The sequence below is a fragment of the Dasypus novemcinctus genome, chromosome 11, assembly GCF_030445035.2.
Source record: "Dasypus novemcinctus isolate mDasNov1 chromosome 11, mDasNov1.1.hap2, whole genome shotgun sequence".
Classification (NCBI taxonomy): domain Eukaryota; kingdom Metazoa; phylum Chordata; class Mammalia; order Cingulata; family Dasypodidae; genus Dasypus; species Dasypus novemcinctus.
The window spans coordinates 115,672,619-115,685,780 of record NC_080683.1 but is presented as its reverse complement, the minus strand read 5'-3'; the positions used below and the strand labels follow the sequence as shown (position 1 = coordinate 115,685,780).

The window sequence follows — 13,162 nt, the reverse complement described above, 5'->3', positions numbered from 1 at the left end:
CTCGCCATCGTGGTCAAAATTCATCCCTTTGGATGAATCCTTTTTCTGATGAATGACTACCTTTTAGGATGCTGCAGGTGCTCTAGGTAGGGAAATTCACAGAGAGAGAGCTTGCCCAGGACAATTTATAACCCAAGTTTGAAAACAGAAACATGCATGTGTACAGACACACATAACTTTTGCTCATGTAGCAATGAACACCACATGCTTTGCTAAGGCAATGAGGTTTTGTTAGTGCTTGGCGGTGAAAAGGATAGAGGATTGGACTGAGAGGGAATATCGTGTGGAGGGGCCTTTTGGAGTGGAGAGCCTGAGATCTGGCCACCACAGGCAGTGTGGCCGCGCCTATGGCTCGGCTGGACACCAAGTCCTGTTGAGGTGTCCCCTGTGTGGTCACTCACCAGCTCCGTTGAGTCCACATTGCTGTGTGACCTCTGTGGGTCTCTGTTGCCTCCTCTAAACACATGAAGTGGTTTAACGAGATGCTCTCAAAGGCCCTTTCTATTAGAAAGTGCAAAGATCTACTTTTCCTCTTAAAAAACTTTCACTGGTTCCACAAAAGTCACGGTACCACTGCTCTCTCTGTTTCTCATTGTTCTCCACTCCAAACATTGTATCTGGCTAACCTGACTAATTCCCAGTTCCCAACCATTTCTTGTGCTTTTCTGCCTCTGTACCTAGGTTCTTGTTCATTCTATCACCAATAAAGTCACCTGCTGACATCGAGTTGAGATCTTACCCATCCTAAAGACAGTCCACAGCAAGCCTTCCCCGGTTACCTAAAGAGGGTCAGTTAAGTCCAGTCCTCATGGACATCCTATCCCTCTTGGTTTGTATTTGAGTACTTGGTTTTATCTTATGCTTTATGTAAGAAGTCACATAAAACTGTTTCTTATAAATTTTCCCATCCATCTTGTGGCACCTCGCACATGGTCAGGAAAGAATCGTTTACTTAGAAAACGTGGCAATCTGAAGAGAGGAAGAAACATGACTTGGCAAAGTCGAGGGGACAGACTGTTCTGAGACTGTGAGGCTAGAGTGTGTCAGGTCTTGATTTTGGGGTAGAGATGAGCATGGCTGGAATGAGAGGTCTGCATGGAAGAACATCAAGACTATAAATCCTTCAGGGTAGAGCAATGTCAAGGGGTAAAGGGTTCTGGCTTGATGATTTGTATGTTGTGTCTTGTGGTTTTGAGTAAAATACTACAGTACTTGGCCAAGTTCATTTGTAAGTTAAAGGGGAAATATTCTTCATCTCAAAATTCTCAACATCTATCAACTATGGTCAATGACCCTCAAACTGATGGTTATAAATCCATTAGCATCCTAACCTCAACTCCCCCTCTCTGCCAGCCACTGCTGCTAGAGTTAGCTTTCTAATATGTAAAATTTATCATGTCACTCACCACGAAAATCACTCATTGCCTGTGGAGACGCTCCTTAGAAAGGCAGATGAGACCCTTGGTGACCTGGCCGCTAGCCTCCCTTTCCAGTCTCTTCTCTAGCTCTCCCCACAAACCACTCCACACCCCAAGACTTGGCATTCCCAAACATTCCTTGTATTTGGTTGTACTGTTTCTTCCTCTTGCAGTATCCTCCTTTCCTTCTTCATTTGGGGAAATGTAACTTACCTTGAATGGTTCCTCAAAAATCCCCTCCTCTTTGAAAATTCCTTTACCACTCATCGTAAAGATGGAACTAATCACTCCCTCATGTGTTGGCACAGACTTGCTCTCTCTCTCTCTCATCTCTCTCTATCATTTATCTAACTACTTCCTCCCTCCCTCCCTTCCTTCCTTTTTACCAGCTATCATCTATCTATTTATTTATACCATCTACTTAGTCATCTATCTAGACTTTCTTGGCTCATGGATTTCTGTTTTCTAAATACCGAGGAGGACGTCTGGTACATGGTAGCCACTCAATAAACTTACTTGAATAAACACTATTGGTATTCCCTCCATGTTCCAACAAAGCATTATTTCTACTGTATCATATAACACATGCCTTCTGTCTTGACATATTTTTTAAAAAGATTTATTTATTTATCCCCCCTCCCCCATGTTGTCTGCTCTCTGTGTTCATTAGCTGTGCTCTCCTCCGTGTCTGCCCGCACCCCCATCAGGCGGCCCCGGGAACCGATCCCGGGACCCTCCGGAGTGGGAGAGAGGCAACTACTCTCCTGCACCACCTCAGCCCCCTGGTCTGCCGCGCCCTCCCATTTTCTTCCCTCTGTGTCTCTTGCTGCATCATCTCACTCCACCAGCCCTCCATGTCAGTTGGCACTCCCGCCTGGGGTGGCTTTCCTGCTCTTCCTCCCCAGGAGGCCCTGGGCATCGAACCCTGGACCTCCCACATGGGAGACAGGAGCTCAACTGGTTGAGCCACATCCTTTTCCCTGCCTTGGTATTAGTGTGTTGCTTATGTATCTGTCTCATATAACAGGCCATAACCTCCCTTCCTTTTCTCTCCCCCAGATATGTAGCACAATGCTAAGCACCGAGTAGATACCCAAAAGATAACTATTCTAATTGAATTGCTTTGGAAGGGCATTCTAGAAATTTGAGTTCTTTGTCTTCCTTTCTGAATATCTTTAACAAATAACCAGCAAATATCAGCCCTAATTTCTCCTCTTTTTCATTTGCAAATAAATCCCTATTCAACTGATACTTAGTATGTATTATAAGAAGCTAAATATTTGTTTGCAGCATATTAAAATGCATTTCCCATTTCTGATTCTGGAACCTCCTAAGATATTTTTAATTGTTTTTGAAAGGTTTGAGATATTTTCAAAATTTTTTTCAAAACAAAATTTGTTTTAATCCAATTTTGTCTATTCACATCCTCCAATGCATACATCACCAAATCAAAGAAAATGGCATTATAGAATTAACAAGTGTAGTAATAATCTGCTTTAGAGTTTATAAATCTGGTGAACTCACATTTCTTGATTTATACATCAATGAAATTGACAAGGAAATCCTCCTTCTATTCCTTTGAGGAATTAGGGACTGATCCAGGAAAATCTGTGCGTGTGGGACCCCACTAACAGTCAAAGAAGGAAACGAAAATGGCAGAAAAAAAATCAAAAGGCAGAAAGATGAAAATGCCTAAACCAACAGTGAGTTTTAGAAAGAAGGAAAGGTAGGGAGGCAGATTTTTAAAATATATCCAAGTGCCTTTCTCTTTTGCAGTCCCTTGTGTATATCCTCCCTTTCTAGCCTCACTAGAAACATCTGTTTGGGGATGATTAGGAACATTAGAGCAAGAATAAGAAGAGAAAGAGGGAGTCAATATTCCTCTTTTGGCCTTTAGAGTAAGAATTTTATTTGAGTTTGTAGCGGAACAGTAAGTTTGAGAACTAGTCTTAGTGGAAGATTTTCCACGGTCTTTTATTAGTTGAGAGAGAGACCTGTGAATATGATTTCTTGCCCCTTCCACATTACTGGGAGTTGAGCTGTGTTCCTCCAGAGACATGGTGAAGTCCTAACACCTGGCACAGGGGCAGGTGCCTTTATTTGGAAATAGGGCCTTTGCAGATGTAATCAAATTAAGATGAATTCAGATGGAATGAGAAGGGGCTCTGTCCCAATCTGCCTGGTGGCTTCATGAGAAGAGACACAGACAAGGAGAGGAGAATGCTTTGTGGCAACGGAGGCACGCAGAGAGAAGATGACTGTGTTACGAATGAGGCCGAGGCCAGAGGATGCCACCACCAGCCAAGGAACGCCAAGGGCCATCCGAGGCTGAGAGAGGCAAGGAAGGGTTCTTCCTTATTTGTGTCTCATTCCCCTGGGCTATTTAATTTTCCTTTCAATACCTTGACTGAAGATATCCATTCTTTCCCCTTGTGTTGTCTGGATTTTATTTTACAATTTTCTGGCTCTTTTACCTTTCCATTTTTGTCTGCTGAGCTTAAGCAACTGCTATGCAGTCTCTCTTGAAATTTGTTCTTCTTTTCTCTCTAGGGATTTTACTTTTCTGCAGTAAGTGTAGCCCCCCTGGATTCATGTCTAAGGCCGTGGTCGGCCAGGCCCTGCTCTGTTCTGGCCAATGCTAACTTCCAGTTGTACGCAAAGCCTGCTCCTACATGTGCGCTTGTTACTGACGGTCTCGGCTCTTCTTCAGTTCTTCCTTACCATCTGTCTGAGAGCTGAGGAAGCAGCAAAATATTCAGGAGAAGGGCTTGGTTTATAGTACACCCAAACCCAGGCCACATGGCTTTTTTAAGTGAGAAATAGGCCTTTGAACGAAAAATCTCTGACAATTCTGTAGTTTGAAAATATTTAAGACAAGTGCAAAGATATAAACATGATCTCTTGGGGTTATTTCTTAGCATTTTAGAGATGGAAGTAAATTCTAAAGTGGAATGGCAGAAAAGGATATTTCATGCTGTGTAAATCCCTAGACTAGGGCATTGTATTAAATCACAGGAATTTGAGCTTTGCTTACAATTTTTGATGTGGTTAGATGTATCTTCTATGTACTATGAAGTATATTTATAAAGATAGAGTGGAAAAAAGTCAGTAGAAAGGACATACATTTTCAGTTGCTTCCAAGAATTAAAAAAATCACTTGGAGCTTTTTTTAAGAGAGAGAGAGAAAGGGAGAGAGGGAGGGAGAGGGGGAGGGAGAGAGAAGAGAGAAGAGAGAAGAGAAGAGAAGAGAGAGAAAGAGAGAAAAGAGAAAACAGTTTCTAGGCAAAGAGCAGAGGACGTGGGAATAACATCTTCCATTCACCTCCATCCCCTCAATAGCTCATTTATAGGTCCGAGTAAACACACACCTTCCACACTCTATTTTTGAAATTATGCTAAGGAGCATACAAAGTGTTATCTGTGAAAGAAGCAGCTTCTGAACTTTTAGTTTATGTAAAATATTCCAAGATGCATGAACAGAGTAATTATTTTAAAAAGTAGATAAATGCATGCATAATATATATGCTGCATTTTCTCTAAAATTTTGTAAATTGCAACTTCCCTATAAAACAAGAGAACTGTCTCATATTCGTTTTGTACTTATTTTATACCTTTTTAACAATTCTGATATTCACTCTTGGACATTCTTTCCTTTTTCTTTTTAAGATGTAATGACTAATCCTCATCTTCTGCCAGAAAATAAGTTTTAAAATGATTCCATAAAAAAGAACTGGAATTCATCTTTCTTGAATAATCTGTGGCTAGAAAAAAATATTCATTCATGCATTTAATGGTAACTTTTAAGTTATTTTGTTCCTTCTGATAATTTCTTTTTTTTCACCTATCAAAGTGTATTGAGTGTCTGACATGTGAAAGATACTGGGGAGAACATGAAGAAAATAGGATGTTTTCTGGACTCTCAAAGAGCTGAAAATCTAGGCAGGAGGATGAAAATGTATCTAATTATAATAAAGTGAATTGCCTGTGAAATAAACACAAAAAATTTCAAAATGTGAAATTTCAGAGCAGAAAGATATACTTTTCATTGGTAATCTCAGGGAAAGCTTTGGGCAGGGAATAGCAAACGAGTGGGGTCTTCAGGAATGGCAGAAATTGGGGCCAGGCAGAGGGGTCATTACAAGCATTGGGAACAACGAGCAGAAAGCAAGTAGGAAGTTGGGAGATGCTTGTGCTGTCTGAGCGCAATGTGGGTACCTAAAGGGCAACGATGAGAGATAAACCTGGAAAAGTGAGTTCGTTCTAGACAGGGGAGGGCTAGGGACGTAGGATTAAAGGGTTTGGAATTTCTCTGCAGACAATGGAGAACAACTGAAAGATTTTGAAGAGGGGCAAAACACCATCTGAGCTTTTCTTTTTAATGTTATTGATCTAAATATCCAATAGAAAGAACAGAGGTAGAGAGTACTGCAGCTGGAGGGAGTTGTGAGATTATAGGCAAAAGCATATGAAGTTGGACCAAGGACCATACAACTGAGAGGAAGGGAGAGAATGAGAGGGGGAGAAGCTGAGAATTACGGTAGCTAACGTTGACCGAGGAGGTGGCGGGGCTTGGGCTCTTTTCCAGGCGCTTTGTTTTGGTATGATTGCCTTTAATCCTCACAACAGCCTTCTGCAAATGTGCTGTCAGCCTTCTCTTTATACAGAAGAAGAAATTGCCTCTCAGAGAGGTCAAGGAGCTTGCCCAGGGTTACCCAGCTCTGTAATGGAGAGGCAGGATCTCAACCCAACTCTACAACTGCACCTGGGGCCTCAATGTCCCTTGTGAGCTTGGAACAGATTGGAATGGGGGAACTGGAGAACGCGGTTTTGAACCTGGCTTCTGCGGAGGTGATGTCATTTATGAACACAAGGAAGTCAGGTGGAGGAGCAGGCTTATTTCAAGGGGAGATGATGTTTCCCGGTTGTGATTCCATTTTACATCCACATTTAAAGGCAGGATGAAATTGTCAATGATTAGTATTCAGCATAGCTACAGATGGAATGCAGGTTAATTTCTCTAGCAGTAGGTTGAGAAAAATGCTATGGATTAGTGTCAGGTTATCTGCTAAGACCAATTGATTCGTCTCTCAATGTAATCTGTCCTGCGTTGAATAAAATCATTAGTACTGATGAGCAGTTGAAAGTGTGTGTGAATTTTTACAAGTGTTTCTGACTTTTACCAGTTTTACAGCCAATATCTTAGGCTGACATGGAAGTTTAAACTAACAAACGCTTGTTTTCACATGGAAATTGTAGGCAACTCTTATTCATAAATTCATAATTGTTCTTTTCTCAATAGGCTTTTGACTCATCTCTGAGTCCCTGTTGTCTAGCCTGGTCCCTGGTATTCAGTAAGCATTCCATAAGTGTTCCTTGAATAATAATGACCGAAGTGTTCAGTCTTCCATATATTCAGTTTATATCATGCTTGACAGTTGAGATCTCATAATACTATATTAAATGTCAATTTACAATTTGAATTGTAGAGTTCTGGAAGCAGAGAATTCTTTTGGAGATTATTTTTGTCTAAAGTTGTTTGGTATTCAGGACTGAGTATAAAGCAAATTTCTGATATTTGATTTCTTCTTGAAAGGCAGAACAAGTACAGTGGCCATGGGGGAAAATGAGTATTTTTTCGAGGGAGTTGTGTGTTTTTATATTTTCCTGGAACCAAAGGCTATTGAAATGGGAACAAGCTTAATAAATAAGTAAAATGTAATGTAAAATTTAGACTGGAGACACCAAAATGAATGATAAGCTCTATAACTGCAGAGTTTGCAGAATTTCAAAATCAAATTATTTCTTCAACTAAGAACAAGTCCTGCTGGGCTTTGTCTAGTCATAGTCGGAATAATAGTTTTATCCACAGCATCTGAGTATTTCTTTCCCATCTTCCTTTCCTCTGTCCCCTCCCCACTTCTCTCTACACTTCTTCCACCATATTTAAACTTACTTTCTAGCCATAATAGACTGGTCTCTTTGCCTTGATCTTCTCGACCACTTGAAGTTCAGATCTAAAATTAAACCCACAAAAGATGCAGAGAAATGTGAAAGGAGGCCCACTCATTTGAGATATTTTGCAGGATAATATTTCTCTTGTTTGACTGAGGATTACCTCTGCCATGAGTTCCACGTTATCTAAACATGATACACAAATGCCATATCTTGGTTTAACTTTAAATTACCCAGCGCAGTGCCCTGATCACATGAGCTTTGTGGCCCACAGTCCTGGCTTCTTCTGACATGGTTTTCATATATGACCCTGGAAAACTTGTTCAATCTATTGGCCTCATCTCTGAAATACAGGGGCTCATTGGTAATTAGACCACCCTTCATTTGCTTCGTAAAAGGAAAAAGCTGCAGTGTTGAAACAATTGAGAACTGGGTACAAGTCAACAAACTGAGTTGATGCTTGGAGCTCCCGCTTGCCAGTAACTTCCAGGGACCCCTCCAGGGTGAGCAGTGCATTGGCCAATGCCCAGCTTGGGGACCCTCCCCAGGTGCAAGTGCCCTGGCAGGTGACGGTGACAAGCCTCTCTTCCCCACCCCCTCCCTTACCTTCCTCCAGCCTCTTGCTTTGAATAGTCACCCAACAGTCTCCAGCAAACACCCACCGATGATGCAGGAGGGTGTTCAGTGCACACCCTCTGTCCTTGCACTGCTGTTCTCTCTTCCCCTCGGCCTTCCACCACTCACACTCCGGGGTATTTCATCCTAGCATTTCTCCTAAGCACACTGACAGTCCTACAGATCTTTCCACTCCTTCTTACCTAAGCACAATCTCAGAACATTTTTCTATTTCACTGCTGAAAAAAAAAGTTCCAGCCTTGTCTAAGATGCATGAGTAAAAATAATGACGTATTTCCACCAAGGAAAAGAAACACCGGAACTTCTAAGGTTAAATTAAACATATTACAAGCTAGAGAGATCATTGCTAAAGTCCTCTAAAGTGAATGCTGGTTCCATTCGGAAGCTCCGCGATTTCATGGTTTTCAAAAATATAAACCTATTTATCTGTTATCACAAACAGTCAAAATATACACAGAATACTATTGTTTTTAATTTTCCTGTTTTTAGTTATTAACTGAAGCAACAATATTGTCTGCTCTAAATGTTATCTCTTGAATACCTACAGGTAAAGATAGCAAAGAGGAGGAGACCAATAACTGATGGGTGGGTCAGGAAAGTCATCGCAAAGAAGGATGCTCGAACCAGACTTTGCTTAAAGTTTAAAGAGGGAGTTTTCAGTTGATTGAGTCGAAGAAGGACACTTCAGATGAAAAGAACAGCATGTGCAAAGACTCAGGGCAGGACTCCCCTTGAGGCATTTGAGAAGCAGCAAGTTATTCAGGCTTGTCGGAGCCACTTTCTACCATAAACCCCACACGTGGACTGAGACCAGCTCAAACCACCACTTTCCAAAACTGGGAAGATGCCAGATTTTTTACAAGTCTACGAGCCCGCCAGAGCCCCCCTGACGTGCTGCCCTGTGAAAATGGCCCCGCGGAGGGACGGCTGGGGCTTGCAGGAAATGCAGCAGCAGCAGCAGCAAGACAAGGGAGGAAAGGAACGCACGGCAACTCTTTTTTTGGGGGGGTTTCATCATATGGTGCCTCTTACAGGGGCCGTAATGTATCGTCCCTCTCAGCATCTGTGAGCCCTCTTCTCTTGGAGGATGGAAAGGCAGGGAGGAAGAAGAGGCTGACATCCCTCGTGCATGTGTGTGCGTGTGTGGAGGGGTTGTGCCGCTGTGCCTGCCTCCTGGTCGTGAACACAGCAGATCAGGGTGCAGCCCCCCCCGGGCTCCAGGCTGCTGTTGAGACCCCAGAGTCAGGGCCAACCGGTTCTGCTTTATCACGTCCATTGCCTACTGAAAAGTTACGGGAGCTCTGGTTTTCTCTGACGATTGCTTTGGGGTTCGACCCGCACTAACACACAGTGTAAGTAAGAACGCACACGCATTGCCACGGACCTGCGGACATCTGTTGAATCGGGTCGCCTGATCAAAGGCACAATTGGAACTATGAAATTTGATCACTTAATTTACAGAGAAACCATGAGTGGTAACTGTTAAAGTGCCATAAAGTTTTCCGCCCAGGTAGCTTTTTCCATTTTTCTGGCACAGCGCGCTTTAAATATGTAAAGACTTTGGCAGTAGTGCATTTCTCCTGACGGCCACCCATTTCCCCGGGCATCCCTTTTCCTGCTGGCACATAAACCTCACCATCTCTTTGGTGACCTTCTCTTCTCTAAATACTTACTGTTTGCTAGAGACCCCTATTGCCTCTTCCCCCCCACCCCCCATTTCAAATCTTTTCTTTGCTCAGAGCATTACTTTTTAATAAAATTCTTTTCAGGTTCTTAACTAATTAAAAATAGTTTGGGACTAAATTAATACAATTATTTATTTCCTAGTCTCTTTCCAGGAGAAAGAGAGGTCCTTTTTGCTATACCTTCGGGGTCTAGTCCCCCATCTCTTACCACCAGTGGCATGTTGGGATTCCACTGCATAGGAATAGGCAAGCTTCAAACGCATGAGCACACACTTGTAATTGTTTTCTTCCAGAGTGATCCCACCCCTTTCCGAATATCCCCCAACTTATTCCCCAAGGCAGGAGAGCCCGCGGGGGGCTTCACAGGACCCCAGGAGCTGCACAGGGCAGTGCCCGCTGTTCACAGCAGCTCCCACTGTCCCAAAGGCAGCACTTTCTTCCATCGTGCAGGACTCCCTACGAATCATCCTTGGGCTGGTCGGCGTTTCCTCATCTCAGCTGGGGGAGTTTATATGATTGTCATTTACACAAGGGGAAACTGAGGCGAGGAAGCAGACCAACCTTCCCAGGACCTAAAAAGGTCTCCCTGGCCAAGCTCAGCCCTGGGAACATGACACATGCTGGAGTCCCAGAGTTAATGATTAGAAACTGCATTTCACTTTTTACCAGGCATTATAAAAAGCAATCCACGAAGAATATTCTCCCGGAGACATCTCTAACTGGCCCACAAGAAATTTTCGAGGTAGGACGGACATTCAAGAACATCCAATATGACCCTCCCCTCTTGGGGCCTGAAATCAGGAAATAGGGCCAGCCAGTGGCAAGCTGAGCCCCAAACTCAAGTCTCTCGAGCCCCGGTCTAATGGTCCTTCTGTCACACCAATCTTCATTTTACAAGGCATTTTAATAATAGGGCAACACATTCGTTGGTCCCCTGGACTAACACAGCTCATTCGCCTTTTCCCATTTTTACAGCTCTCTGCGGAAGAGGCTGAGAAGTGACCAGACCTGGCCCTGTGGCCGTGCGCAGCCCCCTGGCCAACTTACCTGCAAAGGCGTGGAGAGCATCTTCGTTTTCTAGAAGGCCCCTGGGTCGGGTCGCCTGCAGCTCACTTTTGGATTTCCAGACCAGCTTTACCATCCGGATCATCTCTGGCCAGTCCCAGGGCAGTGGCCCCTGCTGGCACCCCGGCCGGCCGCCCGGGGAGGACGGCAGCAGCCCGTCCCGGGCCGGCCACCGCCTGCCTCGCTCGGCCGAGTGGAAGTAGCGCTCCAGCACAGGCATTCTGCCCTGGTCCCCAGAAGAGGAGCTGGGGCTGCTGCGGCGGCTGCGGCTGCAGCTGCCGGCGGGAAAATGCTTCCCGGGCAGGGGAAGACGAGCCCCTGGAAAATCCTCTCCAGCCTCCGAGAGGCAAGGCTCCTCCAGCCTGGCCCGGCCCCCCTGTCCCTCCAGCCCCTCCACCCGCGCCGACGCCCCGGGCGACTCACTTCCCAAGGCTTCTCGCAGGAGAGAAGCGGTTACTCGACTCCTTCCTAGGAGAGAGCGCGCCTGGTGCCCCTCCTGGCTCAGGCGCTGAGTTCACAGCACTTAATTAATCCCAGGCTACAGCTGGAACGGCAGCAGGGGGGAGAAAAAGCCATCGAGGTTTGCGCGCTGCCTGTTCCTCTTCCTCCTGATTTATTTGTTCCCGGTTGTCGTGGTGCTGCTTGAAGTTCGTCAAGTGGCATGTGTAGCCCTTAAGGACTTCAGGCAAGAAGCGGTGGTGTGTGTGTGGGTGGGGGGGGGGTGTCTCCCCGTCCGCCTGCTCCCAGAGGGGTCCCCCCAGAGGCCAGGTATCTGGAGAGGAGTCGCCCGGTGGTGCAGGGAGCCCAGAAGTTTCCCCAGCCCTAAAGAGCTTTCGGGAAACAGGGGAAGCAGCCGAACCAGTTCCCAGCTGCTGCTCTCTGGAAGGCCTGGCCAGGGGCCACCTTGCCACCCCCTGCGGGTGTGCACGGGGACAGGGTTACCGGAGGCTCTGGGGTTAGCCCCAGCACCCCAGTTCACACCTCCTTCCTCCTCCCCCCACCCCCCCACCGCTGTCATTTGGTTCTCAACAGACCTAACTGGGTTTTGGCCCCATAGTTACATCCCTCTGTAACCTCAGCTGCCCTTCAGCAGGAAGGGAAGTAACACCAAATGACATTTCAAAGCTGACTCCGAAAGAAGTGCATCAGGGAAGCATCGAGATCCTCCTGCGTGCGTGCCATCCAGATGCACGGCTGGGACCCGTGGAAGCCCATTTTCAAAGAGAAGCAAGAGCAGAGAGGTTCGGGCACGCGCAGGGGCACGCGTGGCAAGGAAGGGAGAGGAGGTGTGGAGGCTTCACTTTCTGGACCGAGACGCTGTGGACTTAGCATCTGGGCCCCCAGTGATTGTGGCCCCCAGCTGTGGAAGGCCGTGGGAACTGTCCAAGAAAATGGGGCACCCCCTGCAGCAAATGTGAAGGCTGTGGGCACAAATCACAGTGGGGCGGTATTGTCCTTGGCACTTCTGCCAGCAAAGTGGGCTTGCAGGAACAGTTTGAACCCGCGCCTTCACGGGGATTGCCCGTTTTTCCTGGAGGATGTGCTAACAGTCCCGGTCTCCTCTCCTCTTCACGTCTTTGTGGAGCAAAATGCTCTCTTTCGCTGGGCGTTTTATTTTGCGGATGTCCACTCTGTTACTCCTGCTCTACATTCTTTTGGCGGCTGGGTTATCGCACAATCATTTGACTTTTCTTTTGGGGGAGGGAGGAAGGCAGTTGTAGCAGGGCTTTATTTTCACTGCTGTCACTCCATTTTGTAAAAAGGCTACTGTACTTTTGTTGTTCCTATTCCTCTAAAATCTGTGTCTAATCTGCTTACTTTTCCACACTGAATTAAGTGACTTTTCTTTTCCTCAGGATGGAAAGTACACTGGCAAATCTACTCTATTGCCTAGTAGATGACAAAGAGCCAACATTCTTTGGGACTATAAAACAATTAAAGACTCCACTTCTTGTGAATTTTGTTATTAAAATATTGACCAAAAGCTCTTTCTATAACAACCAGATAGTCAGACAACCCAATTAGGGAACGCTCGGTGATCCAGGGGAGAGAAAGATGGGCCTTTCTTCCCTCCCCTCTTTGTTAAGAGACGAAGGGATGGAAGCATTAAATTGATGCTTGCACCTCTTTGGACAACCCTTCTGATTCTTATCTTACCCTTCCACCAGGCTGGGGACATTAAAGCTCTCTACAACTGGGATGATTTTATTTAATAGGTACACATAGCCTGTGGCACTCGATTAGCATGTTTCCTGAATAGGGTCTTAAACTCTCTCCACAGTCACAAACTTCCTTGACATAACAACTGTAGCGTTTCCTAAGTGTTTGACTATTTTTATATTTGTTCAGTTATTTTGCAATAGCACTTAGCATCAGGATATCCTGACCCTTGGAACAAAGGGGTTA

The 13,162-nt window shown here is 45.2% G+C and overlaps 1 protein-coding gene across 2 annotated transcripts in view; it reads right to left on the bottom strand.

Moving 5' to 3' along the window:
- Positions 1-13,162, bottom strand: part of PDE7B (phosphodiesterase 7B) — a 312,244-nt gene that overhangs the window by 135,332 nt on the left and 163,750 nt on the right. Inside the window, exon 1 of one of the 2 annotated variants that reach the window (XM_004468534.5) lies at positions 10,739-12,081. The exons of the other annotated variant lie outside the window; for it this stretch is intronic. Within the exon in view, the coding sequence (XP_004468591.2) occupies positions 10,739-10,976 (238 nt within the window). The 5' untranslated portion in view covers positions 10,977-12,081. Of the gene's footprint in view, positions 1-10,738; positions 12,082-13,162 lie in introns of those variants that run through there. 2 annotated transcript variants of the gene reach the window in all.